The following is a 12,046-nucleotide window of genomic DNA, read 5'->3' as shown; positions in this document are numbered from 1 at the left end:
ACCCCGGGGGCGGAGCAAAAGGCGAACCCCAGCTGAGGGCTTCCCCGGCGGAGACGGCGGCGACGCAGGCGACGCGGCGGCAAGGCAGGCCCTGAAGGGTTGGGTGGGGGCGGCGAGGGCGGCGGCGAGGGCGGCGGCTGCGAGGGCGGCGACGAGGTCGAGGGCGGAGGCGGCGGAGGAGGAGGCGGAGACGGCGGCGGTGGCCGCGGAGGCGGCCGTGGCGGCGAGGGAGGCGGCGGCGAGGGAGGCGGCGGCGGCTTTGGAGGCGGGGAGGGGGCAGGAGGCGACGGCGGGTACGGAGGCGGCGGTGACGGGGGAGGCGGCGGCGGTGGCGGCGGCGGAGGTGGGGGCGGCGGCGGCGGCGGAGAGGGCGGCGGCCGTGGCGGCGGCGGGGACGGAGGCGACGGCGGCGGCGGTGCCGGGGGCGGCGGCGGCGGCGGCGGTGGTGGCGGAGGTGGCGGCGGCGGTGGAAGAGGAGGCGGCGGCGGCGGAGGCAGCGGCGAGGGCGGCAGCGGCGAGGGCGGCGGCGGGCTGGGTGGCGGCGGCGGCGGCGGTGGCGACGGCGACGGCGGTGGCGGAGACGGCGGTGACGGCGGGACCGGCGGCGGCGATGGCGGGCGAGGAGGCGCGGCGGGCGACCGGTCGAAGAGGTTGTGGCCGACGAGGCGTCCCACCCATACCGCGGCGTGGAAGGCGTCGGGCGGCGGCGACGGCGGAGGCCGTGGCGGCGGAGCGGGCGGAGGCGGCGCAGCCGGCAACGGCGAAGGCACCGGAGAGGGAGGAGGCGGAGGCGGCGGCGACGGCGGCGAGAGAGGGGATGGGCTGTCGATGCCCCGGAACATCATCCACCATTCCGCGAGCCGGTGGCGCACAGGCGCAGGCGCGGCCGATCCTGCGGCGGCGGTGCGCCCGGCGACCGAGAGTGCGCCGGCGAGGATGCGTGGCGGTGGCGGTGGCGGTGGCGGCATTTGAGCGCTGCTGGAAGGGGTGGGGGAGCAGGCACGAAACCCGGATTGAAGGTCTTCGTGATTTTTTCTTTCGTCTTCGTTTGGCGTAAAGAAGGATGCTAATGTTTTTGCTCGCCTTCCCTGGGACCCCGTGTTGTGTGACTGTCTCTGTGCGATTTCGGGCCCGGCGTTGTGCAATTTATGTGTCGCGCTTTCCTACCCAGTAGGGTGGGTACCCAAACTCCGGGCCGGTGTGCGGGGAGCGAACCTTGACGACCGCCCAGAAGCTTTCTGAGCGAACCAATCGGGCCAGGATCATCAGCATATGTCCCCTCCACAACATCGTGGGCGTTTGAGCGGTATTTGAGGAGCACCGCCACTCTGAAGTTCGGCCGGGTGGTCTGCAGACCCCACCCCCCGGAGCAGCAGAGGCTCCGTGGGGTCGCAAAGTCGACGCTGGGAGTCGCACTCGTCAAACCATCGCAGCACCACGCGGTCCGCACGTACCGCCCACATCTCCTCCACCGCTGAGAAGGCGCAGATCGACCGCCGGGCCGCGTAGTCGTCGTTAAGGAGCGGTTTTCGCAGGGTTCGTGATTTCACATGGAAACAGCGAATCGGTTTCACTTTCACTTTCACTTCACATTTCATGTGAAACGAAATTTCACTTTTTCGAGCGAGTGTGAAGAGTCGTGTGAACGTGATGATGACGGATGCTCCCACCGAGTTCCGACACTCTGACACTCACTTGCACAGGTGTTGGCTCCCAAGCAGCAGCCAAGATGAAGGAGGCTGGAGATATTGGTCTCGCTGAGCTGATGTGTACACTAGACCTATATGAATCTCATGGCATGCTGTGGGCGAATACGGTGCTCTGATGGTGGGATGAACTCTCTCAGCAGTCGAAAGTCGACTCTCGACGCATCGGGAGGGCGGCCGCGGCGGTGTAGGGGCGGCGGCGAGCTCCCGGTTGCAAATACTCGCCTCACAGTCCAAGATGGCGGCTCGCGCCCCCATCCGTGCACCAGCGTGCCACTCTAGTCCCGCCTGCCGCCCAGATACCGAGGGCGGGGCGCACTCTTCGACTTGGGCTATTATTTGCCACCGGGAGGGCGGCCGCGGCGGTGTAGGGGCGGCGGCGAGCTCCAGGTTGCAAATACTCGCCTCACAGTCCAAGATGGCGGCTCGCGCCCCCATCCGTGCACCAGCGTGCCACTCTAGTCCCGCCTGCCGCCCAGATACCGAGGGCGGGGCGCACTCTTCGACTTGGGCTATTATTTGCCACCGGGAGGGCGGCGGCGGCGGTGTAGGGGCGGCGGCGAGCTCCCGGTTGCACAAATACTCGCCTCACAGTCCAAGATGGCGGCTCGCGCCCCCAAGCATCCATGCTCTGATGTGTCGCTTGGGTCGCCTCTGCTGCTGTGTCTCTGTCTTAGCCAGATATCGAGAGCGCGCGACGACAACCAACCCCTTACCCTAACCCTAACCCTAACCTAAACGATAGCGGTCACGCCGTAGCTCGCGCATAGGAGCAGGAAGCTAGGCAGAGGCCGCATCGCGTTCGCTGAGCTGTAACAAGTTTGATCCAAAACAAGAACACAAGTTTGGCTCTACTAATATAGCGCGCGGATAAATCAGCGCGCGCCGCGGTGGCGGCGAAATATAATATTATCTCAGAGGAATATAGTGTGAATGCCCGGGAACAGCCCCTCCTGGCCCGAGTGCGGGGCGCGAGGGACAAATAAATTCAAAGGGCATGAAAGTCGTCGAGCTGCTTGATCAGGCCAGTAAAGATGGCCCGCGAGGCAGCCTTCGTGAGCAGGTCGGCGAGCATCACGACGCCGGGGAGGTGTTCGACAGAGATAACGCCACGGCTGACGAGATCGCGAAGAAACTCGGCGGCGCGCAAGATGTGCTTGGTCTTCTTGAAGGCAACGGGATCGAAGGCCATGCCGACGGCGGACTTGCTGTCGCAGTTGATGACGCTGGCGCCGTCGATGAAGAATCCAAGGTCGATCAGTAGCTCACGGATGAAAATCACCTCCTTGGCGGCTAGCATGGCGCCGAAGAACTCTGCCTCGGCACTAGACAGCGTGACGGATCGCTGCATTTTGGAGAACCAGTGGAAGAGACATCCGTAGAAGAAGAACATGCCACCGGAGCAAGAGAACTTCGTTGCCCAGTTTGAATCGACGTAGCTCTCAAGATTGCGGTTGGGATTCGGCTGCATGACGAGGGCGCGGTCAGCTGTGTCGCGCACGTAGATCAGCACCCGGATGGCGGCTTTAAAATGCGACGGGCCAGGATTAGTCATGAAGCGAGCAAGCTGAGACGCTGAATAAGCAATGTCGACGCGCGTCATATTGGCATGGTCGCGGCCCTGGGGTCCATCAGCGATGGCATCGGCGGGGTCGGCGCGCACGGGAGGAGCAGTGGTAGACTCGGCAATTCCGCTGTCAGGCGGAAGTGATTCGTTGCTGGGGAACCAAGAGTACGCCGATGTCCCTTGAGCCTAACCCTAACCCTAACCCTAACCCTAACCCTAACCCTAACCCTAACCCGAAGAACCCAAAGCGTTCACCGAGAGCTCGTGTCGACGGACCGCTGATTCCGCCATTTGGTTTCGGCCCAAACCGGACCATTCTCTTAGGAGCTGCACAACGGCTTGAACGCTCTCTGACCCTAACCCTAACCCTAACCCTAACCCCAACCCTAACGACACGGTGCTTCTTAAGAGGTCGTGCGCGTCGCTGCCGACGCATCTCGCGTGTATGGTGTATTTGCAGTGTATTTCGGCGGGGGCGCGCATTAAAAGAACATTGAGGCAACACACACGTCCTCGAGCGCCCGAGGCGAGGACACGAACCAAGCTGCACCTCCTCTCACTAGTTATTGTGGGCTCTTTCCTTTCTACACTTCCTCGCTTTCAAACACCGCGTTTTGATGCAGTGAGGGCGGGCCCCTGTTCTTTGAGCCTTGGGGACGACCACGGCCTTGACCACGGCCTCGCTGCAGGGAAGCAGGAACGCGCGGCATTGGTGGCACAGAGATCCCTACCGGTGCCGGCAGTGGTAGGCGCACCGCCGCTCTCTCCGCTGCCGCCTCCGCCGCTGCCGCCTCGACTGCTGCCGCCTCGACTGCTGCCACCTCCGGCTCCGCCGCTGCCGCCTCGGACCGTCGCTCGGAGATGCCAGAGCCTTCGAAAGTAGTCGAACTTGTGAAATTTTCAGTGAAACGGGGGCGGCCGAAACGTTTCATGTGAAATTCACATGAATTCACATGTGAAAGTGAAAGTGTGAAAATTCACTCACGAACCCTGGGTTTTCGGAGCCGTACGAAGGGGTCCAAAATGGGCGAACATGCGGTTTTTCGATGACCACGCGCGATGTGGTATCTGCTTTTTGCTAAAAACGGGCCGCCTAGTGCAGCACCACTAGTAAAACACGCAGCCACTCTGAGAGCTCCACACTAGCCGGTATAGGCGAGCCCCGGCGGCCTCACCGTCACCGCTCGCGGCGGAGCCGACGGCGGAGCCACGGGCGGGTGCGACCTTTTGGGGGGACATGAGCTCGCCAGGACGTCACCGATGGCTCGGCGCGCCTCTTCCCGCCAGCATTAAACGGCCTACACACAGGAGGGAGGGGGGGGAGACGGAACTCAGCCCTAGGTACGTGCAAAAGCGCCGGCAACGGCTGGGAGAGGGGCGGCAAGCGACGGGCGGGTCCGCGACCTTTTGAGCGCCCATGAGCTCGCCGGGACGTCGCCGATGGCTCGGCGCGCCTCTTCCCGCCACAGCGCGGGACGGCCTACCTACAGGAGGGGGGGGGGAGACGGAACTGAGCACTAGGTTCGTGATCCCGTCGCCGGCAAGGGCTGGGACAGGGGCGGCAAGCGACGAGCGGGTGAGCGACCTTTTGAGCGGTCATGAGCCGGCAGGGAGGCCGGCGATGGCTCGGCCAGCTCCTTCCCGGCGGCTTCTCGTCGGGCCGTGCCTGGTCGGCGGGGCTCGGGTGAGGTGAGCGGGCCCGGGAGTCGCATCTGCGCGTCCCCGGCAGTGGCAGTGTGGGGGTAGATGGGAAGTGCGGAGATGGGAGGCAACGCGCCTGTTTGATGGCCGCACGAGGCAAAGTTGGGCGCTCCGAGCGTCTTCTCGGCGAGCACGAACGGGCTGTGCATCGTTGGGGGGGTGACTGAGAGGGAGGTGGTCGTGCGCTCACTTTGTCGGCCGCGCGCGAGGAGAACACTGTGTGTGAGGCGCGCAGGAGGCGAGGGTGGGCGCGCCGGCGGTCGAGCCACCGAACAATTCGACGTCGCGCAGCTCCGCGCTGGCGGGCACGACCGAGCAGATGCTGTCGGCGGCGGTCACGCGACGACAGAGAGCCGCAGGCGCCCTCTGACGACCAGGCGCCCAAAAGCGGCGATGAGCGGAGCCGCAAACAGCCACCTGTGGGCGGTCACCGGGGTGGCGGTCAAGCACGCGACGGGGTGGATCTGGTGCTTCTAGTATCACTGGTGGGCTGGGTGTGCAGCAGCAGCGCTCAAAAAGAGGCAAAAAACTCGGCAGCTGTTTTGAGTGTCTACTCTTTCGACGCACCGTGCTCGGGCCCGCCGAAAAGCTGGCTGGTGGTCGCGCGCGGCGCGTCGGCGCGGCTCCGACTGGTCGGGCACCTCGGCTGGGTCCATCAGCACGAGGCCCGCCCCGTCGGGCAGCCCCGCGAGCGCAAGGGCGGCCGGCGCGAGCGGAGAACGGCGGGCCGAGATCGGCTCGTTTGGGGGAGGGAAATCACAACGCGCCAACTAGTTTGGGTGCCCTAGATGGGTTGGTGCCGTGGCGCGCGGCTTACGGCCGGCGGCTTACGGGTTACGGCGGCGAGAGCTCAGGCCGCTCTCGACCGCCACAGTCGCCACCCTCCCCTCCCTACATGCATGCGTTGCTGGCGGCGGTTGCCGAGCCTGAGACCCCACTGTGTGCTCTATCCGGCGGTATATTTTTGGGCTATCTCTCCTCAAAACGATGTCAAGCGCCCGCTCGCAGCCAGCACGCGCCGCGCCCCTGGGCGCTCCCCGCTGCGGCGCGCCGCCCGCGCGCGGGTTGCCCGGGCGAGCGACCGCCACCGCTCGCCCCTCAGCACCCTCTGCCCGCGCACGGCCGACGCGCAAGCCCGCGGTCGCGCGCGAGCCGTCGCTTTGCGCACGCCGCCGTCTACCCGCGCTCGCTCGCGATCGAGTCAGACGACCCTATCTTCCGAGTAGCGGAGGTGTGCTTGCACCCCCTTCCCAAGGCACATGCACTTTGGAGGGAGAAAGTAATCGCGGCGGGGCCCGCAATCTCACATTTTGCGACTCACCCCCAGCAGGCGCGTTCTCGCGTGCTGCTGCTGCACAGGTTTTGCGGCCGCCCCGAGAGGGGGAGCGGCCGCTCCTCCGCACCATCGGCCCACGGCATCCTGGGCGGCGTCGGCGCCGCCCCAACGGCCGGCTCGGGCGCTTCCCGCCCCGCCTCGGCTACACTTTGTCGCGGCGATCCAGCGGTGCGCCGCCGCACCGCGCGCCTCCCCCGAGCCTCTGCACGGCGCGATGAGCCGCCTCGGCTGCCGCCGTGGTTGCGCCGGCGCCCCTCCCGCACGGCGCGACGCGACCGCAGCCGCGTGCGTGGTCTCACTCACCTCTCCCGCCCGCGCGTCCGCCTCTCAGACCCGCGCCTCCCCTTTCCCAGGCGCCATCACCGGCACGGCCGCCGCCGCCCGTGCGGCACCCGCGGCACCTCCCGCCCCCCCTGGCGATGCTGGCCGCTACCCCGCCGCCGTAGCTACCCTCCCCACCGCTGGTGCACCGCCTCCGCCGCCCCCCTCGGCGCTTCGCCCGTGATTTTGCCGCCTCCTCCACCACCACCCGTCTAAGCTTCCGCCCGCCTTCTCGCCACCGCCGTCCGCGCCACCTCAGCCGCCCTCCCCGGCGCTGCACCGGCGCTGCAGTGCCGTCGGCGCCACCGCCCGTGCCGCCTCGGCCTCTGCGCCTCCAACCTCGCCGCGTCCGCAGCGGTTCCGCCCTCGGCGCCTCCCACCTCTCACCCGCCAGGTCGAACTTCCGCCGACGATGGTGCCACCGCTGCCGCCCCCCCCGCTCGAGCCTCGGCCGCCGCACCCCGCCGTCCGCGCCCCGCCGCCACCCCCTCCGTCACGGCACACGCCGGCACCACCGCTACTACCGCTGGCTCCGCCCTAGACGCCGCCGACCGCTCGCAAGAGCGGCGAGCCCGGGGCCGACACCCCTCTGTTAGGTGACGGTCGACGGCTCCTTTCGAGGCTTTGTAGCCCTTTAAGAGGGCACCAGCAGCTTGGGGGGTGCGCGCTGGATGGCCGGCGCGGTGGAGCAGCGGCGCGGAGCCGGGGGCTCGACGTGCGGCCGTCGGTGGCGCGACACGCGGCCTCCGGTAGCGATTCGCCGCGGCTCCGGCGGTGCGATTTTTGTGCGTTTTCGAAGGCTGTGGGCGGGATAAGGCCGGCTAGACCGGCCCTGGTGTGCCCTAGTGTGTTCCCTTACACCCCTGGCCCGGGAGCAGTAGCGCGGTGCGCGTCCCGAGGGCGTAGGGGCTCAAAAAACAATGGATCAAGTTTTCAGCCACTTAGAGCACACAGTGCCTGGTTTGTGACGGGCGCGTGTGTGTTATGTGAGATGTGACTTTGTGAGCTAAAACAAGAAGAAGAATTTGGGGATTGGGGAATTGAATTTCACGGGTGGCGAGTGTGCGGGATGTCTGTCTGTGGGCCCGAGACGGACGCGAGAGCGATGCGTGATGTGTGTGCGCCTTGCGCGCGCACTGCGCACTGGCACTAACACAGGTGTCACCAGGTAGCAGGTTATACCGTCCAAGTGCACTTAGTACATGTTATCTGACAAGAAACTCAACTCTATCGGACACACACACATGTGCAACATGCCCGTGAATCACCAAGTGTACAGTCGGGCGAGGTCGGTTGCGGGTCCCGGGAGCGCCTCTCCGTCCCCGCGCACCTCGCCGGGGTTGCGCGGCATGGCATGTCGATATCCCCCCCTACAAAGGCGGCGCTGCGCTCCTGCGCTGCGGCGGAGCGGCTCTGCCGCGCGCGGCGACTCTTCTGCATTCAGACGGGGCTGGCGAGCTCCTGGTACTTTGTGCGCTGCTCTTTGGCGAAACGCCGAGCCGTTGCCGCGCTCGTCAGCGGCGGCTTGGGCGTCGCCGACATCCTCTGCACACGGTGGGGCGGGGCGGCGGCAACTTAGTACCGGCTTCAACTCTGATGTCGCTTCTCTTGGGGAGCCACATGCCGCGCCGGCTAGGATGGTAGTGGCGAGAGGGGAGAGGAGGCGCGCGGGCCGCGCACCGCGCTGTGACAGGCCCGGCACCACGCGCGTCGCTTTGAGGGGCAGCACCACGCGCCCGCCTCTACAGAAAGGTAGGCGCCGACGCGAAGCGTCAGGTAGATGGGCACAGCCACGGCGAGGAGGAGGAGGAGGACGCCGAGTAGGAGAAGGGCCATCGGCACCTGAGGTCGGGGTGGGTGGGAGGGGAGGCTGAGACGGGACAGCCTTGGGCGGGGGCAGGGAGCTGCGAAGGACGGGAGCGCGAGCGCCAGGACGAAGAAGGTGAGCATCAGGGTACCGTTAAAGTACACGCGGCTCCACGTCAGAGCCCGGGGGCCGCTGAAGGTGCGGATCGTGTACTCAAAGTCGTTCAGCCCCTTCTCCTTGCCGTTCTTGAGGATCGACAACCGGTCGGGCTCCAACCAGTCGGGCTCCTCAACCTGCTTGTCGGTCGGAATCTTTGATGTATTGAGGCGGAACCATGAGACGAAGCCTTTCTTATCGTCGCCCCCGAACCACTCCTCGAAGAGGACAAAGTACTTGAGCTCGTTCCACACCGCGTCCAGGCTCGCCTTCTTTGCGACCGCGGGGCTATCTAGCAGGAAGGCGGTCACCGCCGGGAGGATCATGTCGCCGCCGTGGAGCGCTGAGCCGTAGGTGTTCTTCTCGGCGCAGCACGCCGGGAGCCACGGCGACATGTTGAGCCACGCCTCGAGGAAGGGGAAGGTGAGCCAGCGCAGCCACTCGTTCTTCCGCACGCGCACCTCGATCAGGTGGCCCGGCCGGCAGTTCCACGGCAGCACCTGCGGTGGCGAGGGCGCACAGTCTCACGGCAAGTCTCGTGGAGGGGGTGAGGCGGTGCCACGGCGGCGTCTCGCGCCATCTGGGCGACGGGGTCGAAGCGCATGATGAAATTGAAGGTGCTGGGCACGTTCTCGTGGATCCAGGTCTCGAAGGCGGGGTTCGAGATCTTGGTCGGGGCGAAGGCGTACACGCGGACAGCCGGGACGAGTCGGGGCGAAAACGTACACGCGTCGGCCTCGCGGTGGAGAAGCGCGTTTTTGACGTCCCATCGCTTCTCGTCGGACGTCCACGCGCCCGACCACTTGACGGCAAACTGTCGCACGTCCTTACCAGCAGCGTCCTTCTCGACGTTGAGCGTGATCGACAGCTTCGAATCGGTCCGGTCGCCCCCTGTGAAGGCGTCGACGCTGCTGCTGTGGTCGTTGACCTTGAGCTCGTCGATGAAACCGTCGTTGAGCGCGTGCAGCCCGGTGTCGAAGGCCACCAGAAGGGCGGCGAGGCAGATCGAGACGGCGCCGCCCTGCGAGTGGCCGGTCACGGTGACCTGCTTGTATTTGCCGATGCGGTACACGCCCTTCATCGCATCGAGGAGGAGGTATGTGAAGAGGACGCCTGTGTCCGCGAGGGAAGCGCAGAGCATGTGGGCGAGTGGGCAGGGCGGCACGCAGCAGGGGGAGGAGCTGTGGCGGACCCATCGCGCGGTCCAGGTACGCCCCGTGCACCATCAGCTGCGCATATTGACGGTTGATCTTGTCGCCGCTCCTCTTGCCGACAAAAATGTTGTCGGTGCGGACTTGTCCCGCAAAATTGCGCCTCGCGTCCTCCACATTTTTGATGATCGTTCCGCGGTTGACAATAACGAGCTCCTCGGAATTCCTTCCGCGAGCCTTTGCAAATGCTATGTTGCTCGTCGTAGGCAAATGCCATGCGTCGCCGATGTTGCTCGAGTGGTCGGACTGCTCCGCGTGGAAGGCCTTCACGAGTCGCATTCCGACGTCCTCCTGATACGCGAGCCCCATCGCGAGCTGGCTCGCGTAGAGCGCGGAGTCGGCATCGAAGGTGTTCGGCAGCGCGTTGTCCGTACACTGCATCGGGCGAGGAGCAGGTTGGTGCAAGCACTCAGGTCCAGCGTGTGTGGGTTGTGATCGATGGTGAACATATTCTTTCTACACGGGAAAAACAGTTGAAAAACTCCTGGCACAACGCTGGTCACATGAAAAAGAATTTACTCCGTGGAAGGAAGACCTCTGCCAGCGCCGGCACCTCTGGGTTCAACCCTGTCTCTGTCAGCCACGCTGATCTGCCGATGGCTCACGCCGGCGCGTCCGACCACTGGGAGCGCCTGTGGGCGTCCGGCTTGGCCAAAGGCGACAAGTTCGACGTCGGCGGGCCCAGCGCGACGCTCCTCGGCGCTCTCCGCCGGCTAGATCCCGTCTCCGAGGGTGCGACGGCGCTGGTGCCCGGAGCCGGTCGTGCCTACGATGCGCTGGCGCTCGCCGCGAGCCAATTCGCCCACGACGCCCTGCGACGCGGCGAAGCGCGAGATCGAAGCGTCGGGCCACCCACGTGCGGCGTCAGTTGAGGTCTGTTGCGGCGACTTTTTCCGGCACACGGGAGCCTATGACCTGGTCTGGGACTGCACCTTTCTCTGTGCGCTCGACCCGTCGGTGCGGGAGCGGTGGGCGGCGGCGCACCGCTCGCTCCTCAAGCCGCAAGGCCGGCGGCAGTAGACGCTGCTCTCTCCTCCTCCTCCTCTCTCTCTCCCTCTCTCCCTCCCTCTACCTCCCTACCTCCCTCCCTCCCTCCCTCCCTCCCTCCCTCCCTCCCTCCCTCCCTCCCTCCCTCCCTCCCTCCCTCCCTCCCTCCCTCCCTCCCTCCCTCCCTCCCTCCCTCGAGCCCCTCCCTCCCTCCCTCAGGCCGCCTCCTCACCGCCATCTTCCCCATCGACGCCAGCCGCCCGGACGCTCCGGCCCGCCCTACCCGCTCTCGCTCGACCTCCTGCGCAGCCTGCTCCATCCCGCGGGGCTCCACGCCGTCGAGGTGCGGGAGACACTCCCCGCAAGCGAGCAGCACCGGCCGGGCGGCTTTAGCGGCAAGGCGGAGACGGCGCTCGCAGTATGGGCGATTGGCGGGCTGGGCGGCGGCGGCGGCGGCGGCGGCGGCGGCGGTGGAGGCGGCGGAGGCGGCGGCGGTTGCGCGCCTCCGTCTGCGCCTCCGTCGCCACCTCCGCTCGAATGCGGGTGGGAGGGTGCGGTCGGGGTGGCGAGCGGGGCGGCGGGGGCAGCTGGTGCGGGGCAGGAGGCGGAGGCGGAGGAGGCCAGGGAGGCGGCGGAGGAGGTGGCAGGGGCGGGCGAGGCGGGCGAGGCGGGCGAGGCGGGCGAGGCGGGGGAGGAGGCGGGCGTGGGAGGGTTCGATCACTCGCATGGCGCCGATCACTCCCGCGGCGCGACAGCGCTCGGAGAGGCGGCGGCAGAGAGCGGCGACTTCAGCGCCGCCATCGAGCACTTCCGGACCGCGATCGCCGCCACGCCGACCGCCGCCCGCCCGCGCGACCTGCTGGCGCAGTGCTTGCTCGAGGTCGGCGACGACGCCGGCGCGTGCGATGCCGCAGCGTGCGCCGTCGCCCTCGCCCCTGCCTGGGCGGCCGCCCGGCTGACGCTCGGCCGCGCCTCGCTCAACGCGGGCCGGTACGCGGACGCGGTCTCACACTTTCGCGTTGCGCTCGAGCCGCGGGAGCAGGGCGTGGCCGCGGCGCTGCGGCTGGCGGCGTCAGACGACGACACTCTCGGCGGGCGTTGCAGGAGCATGTCTACAGGCACGAGCGTGTGAACAGGCGTCCGACGACGACACTCTCGGCGGGCGTTGTGGGACGCGGAGCTGCGGGGCGGGCGGCGGCGGCGGCGGCGGCGGAGGCGGCGGCGGCGGCGGCGGCGGCGGAGGCGGCGGGGGCG

The 12,046-nt window shown here is 67.2% G+C and overlaps 2 protein-coding genes across 2 annotated transcripts in view; one reads left to right on the top strand and one right to left on the bottom strand.

Moving 5' to 3' along the window:
* EMIHUDRAFT_469508 (hypothetical protein) overlaps positions 1 to 986 on the bottom strand; it is a gene marked incomplete at its 3' end in the record, with an annotated part of 3,720 nt that extends 2,734 nt beyond the window's left edge. Inside the window, exon 1 of the mRNA XM_005775844.1 lies at positions 600 to 986. Within this exon, the coding sequence (XP_005775901.1) occupies positions 600 to 968 (369 nt within the window). The remainder of the gene's footprint in view (positions 1 to 599) is intronic.
* A 9,415-nt stretch (positions 987 to 10,401) lies between these two features.
* EMIHUDRAFT_239551 (hypothetical protein) lies at positions 10,402 to 11,924 on the top strand (the record flags this gene model as incomplete). Its single annotated transcript, XM_005775843.1, has 3 exons — positions 10,402 to 10,551; positions 10,634 to 10,762; positions 11,559 to 11,924. 3 exons carry the CDS (start codon positions 10,402 to 10,404, stop codon positions 11,922 to 11,924), a joined length of 645 nt encoding a protein of 214 aa, XP_005775900.1.
* Positions 11,925 to 12,046: the final 122 nt, after the last annotated feature.

This window comes from Emiliania huxleyi, assembly GCF_000372725.1.
Source record: "Emiliania huxleyi CCMP1516 unplaced genomic scaffold EMIHUscaffold_291, whole genome shotgun sequence".
Taxonomy (NCBI): domain Eukaryota; phylum Haptophyta; order Isochrysidales; family Noelaerhabdaceae; genus Emiliania; species Emiliania huxleyi.
Note: the sequence above shows the minus strand (reverse complement) of the source record. Positions and strands in the feature narration are given on the sequence as shown.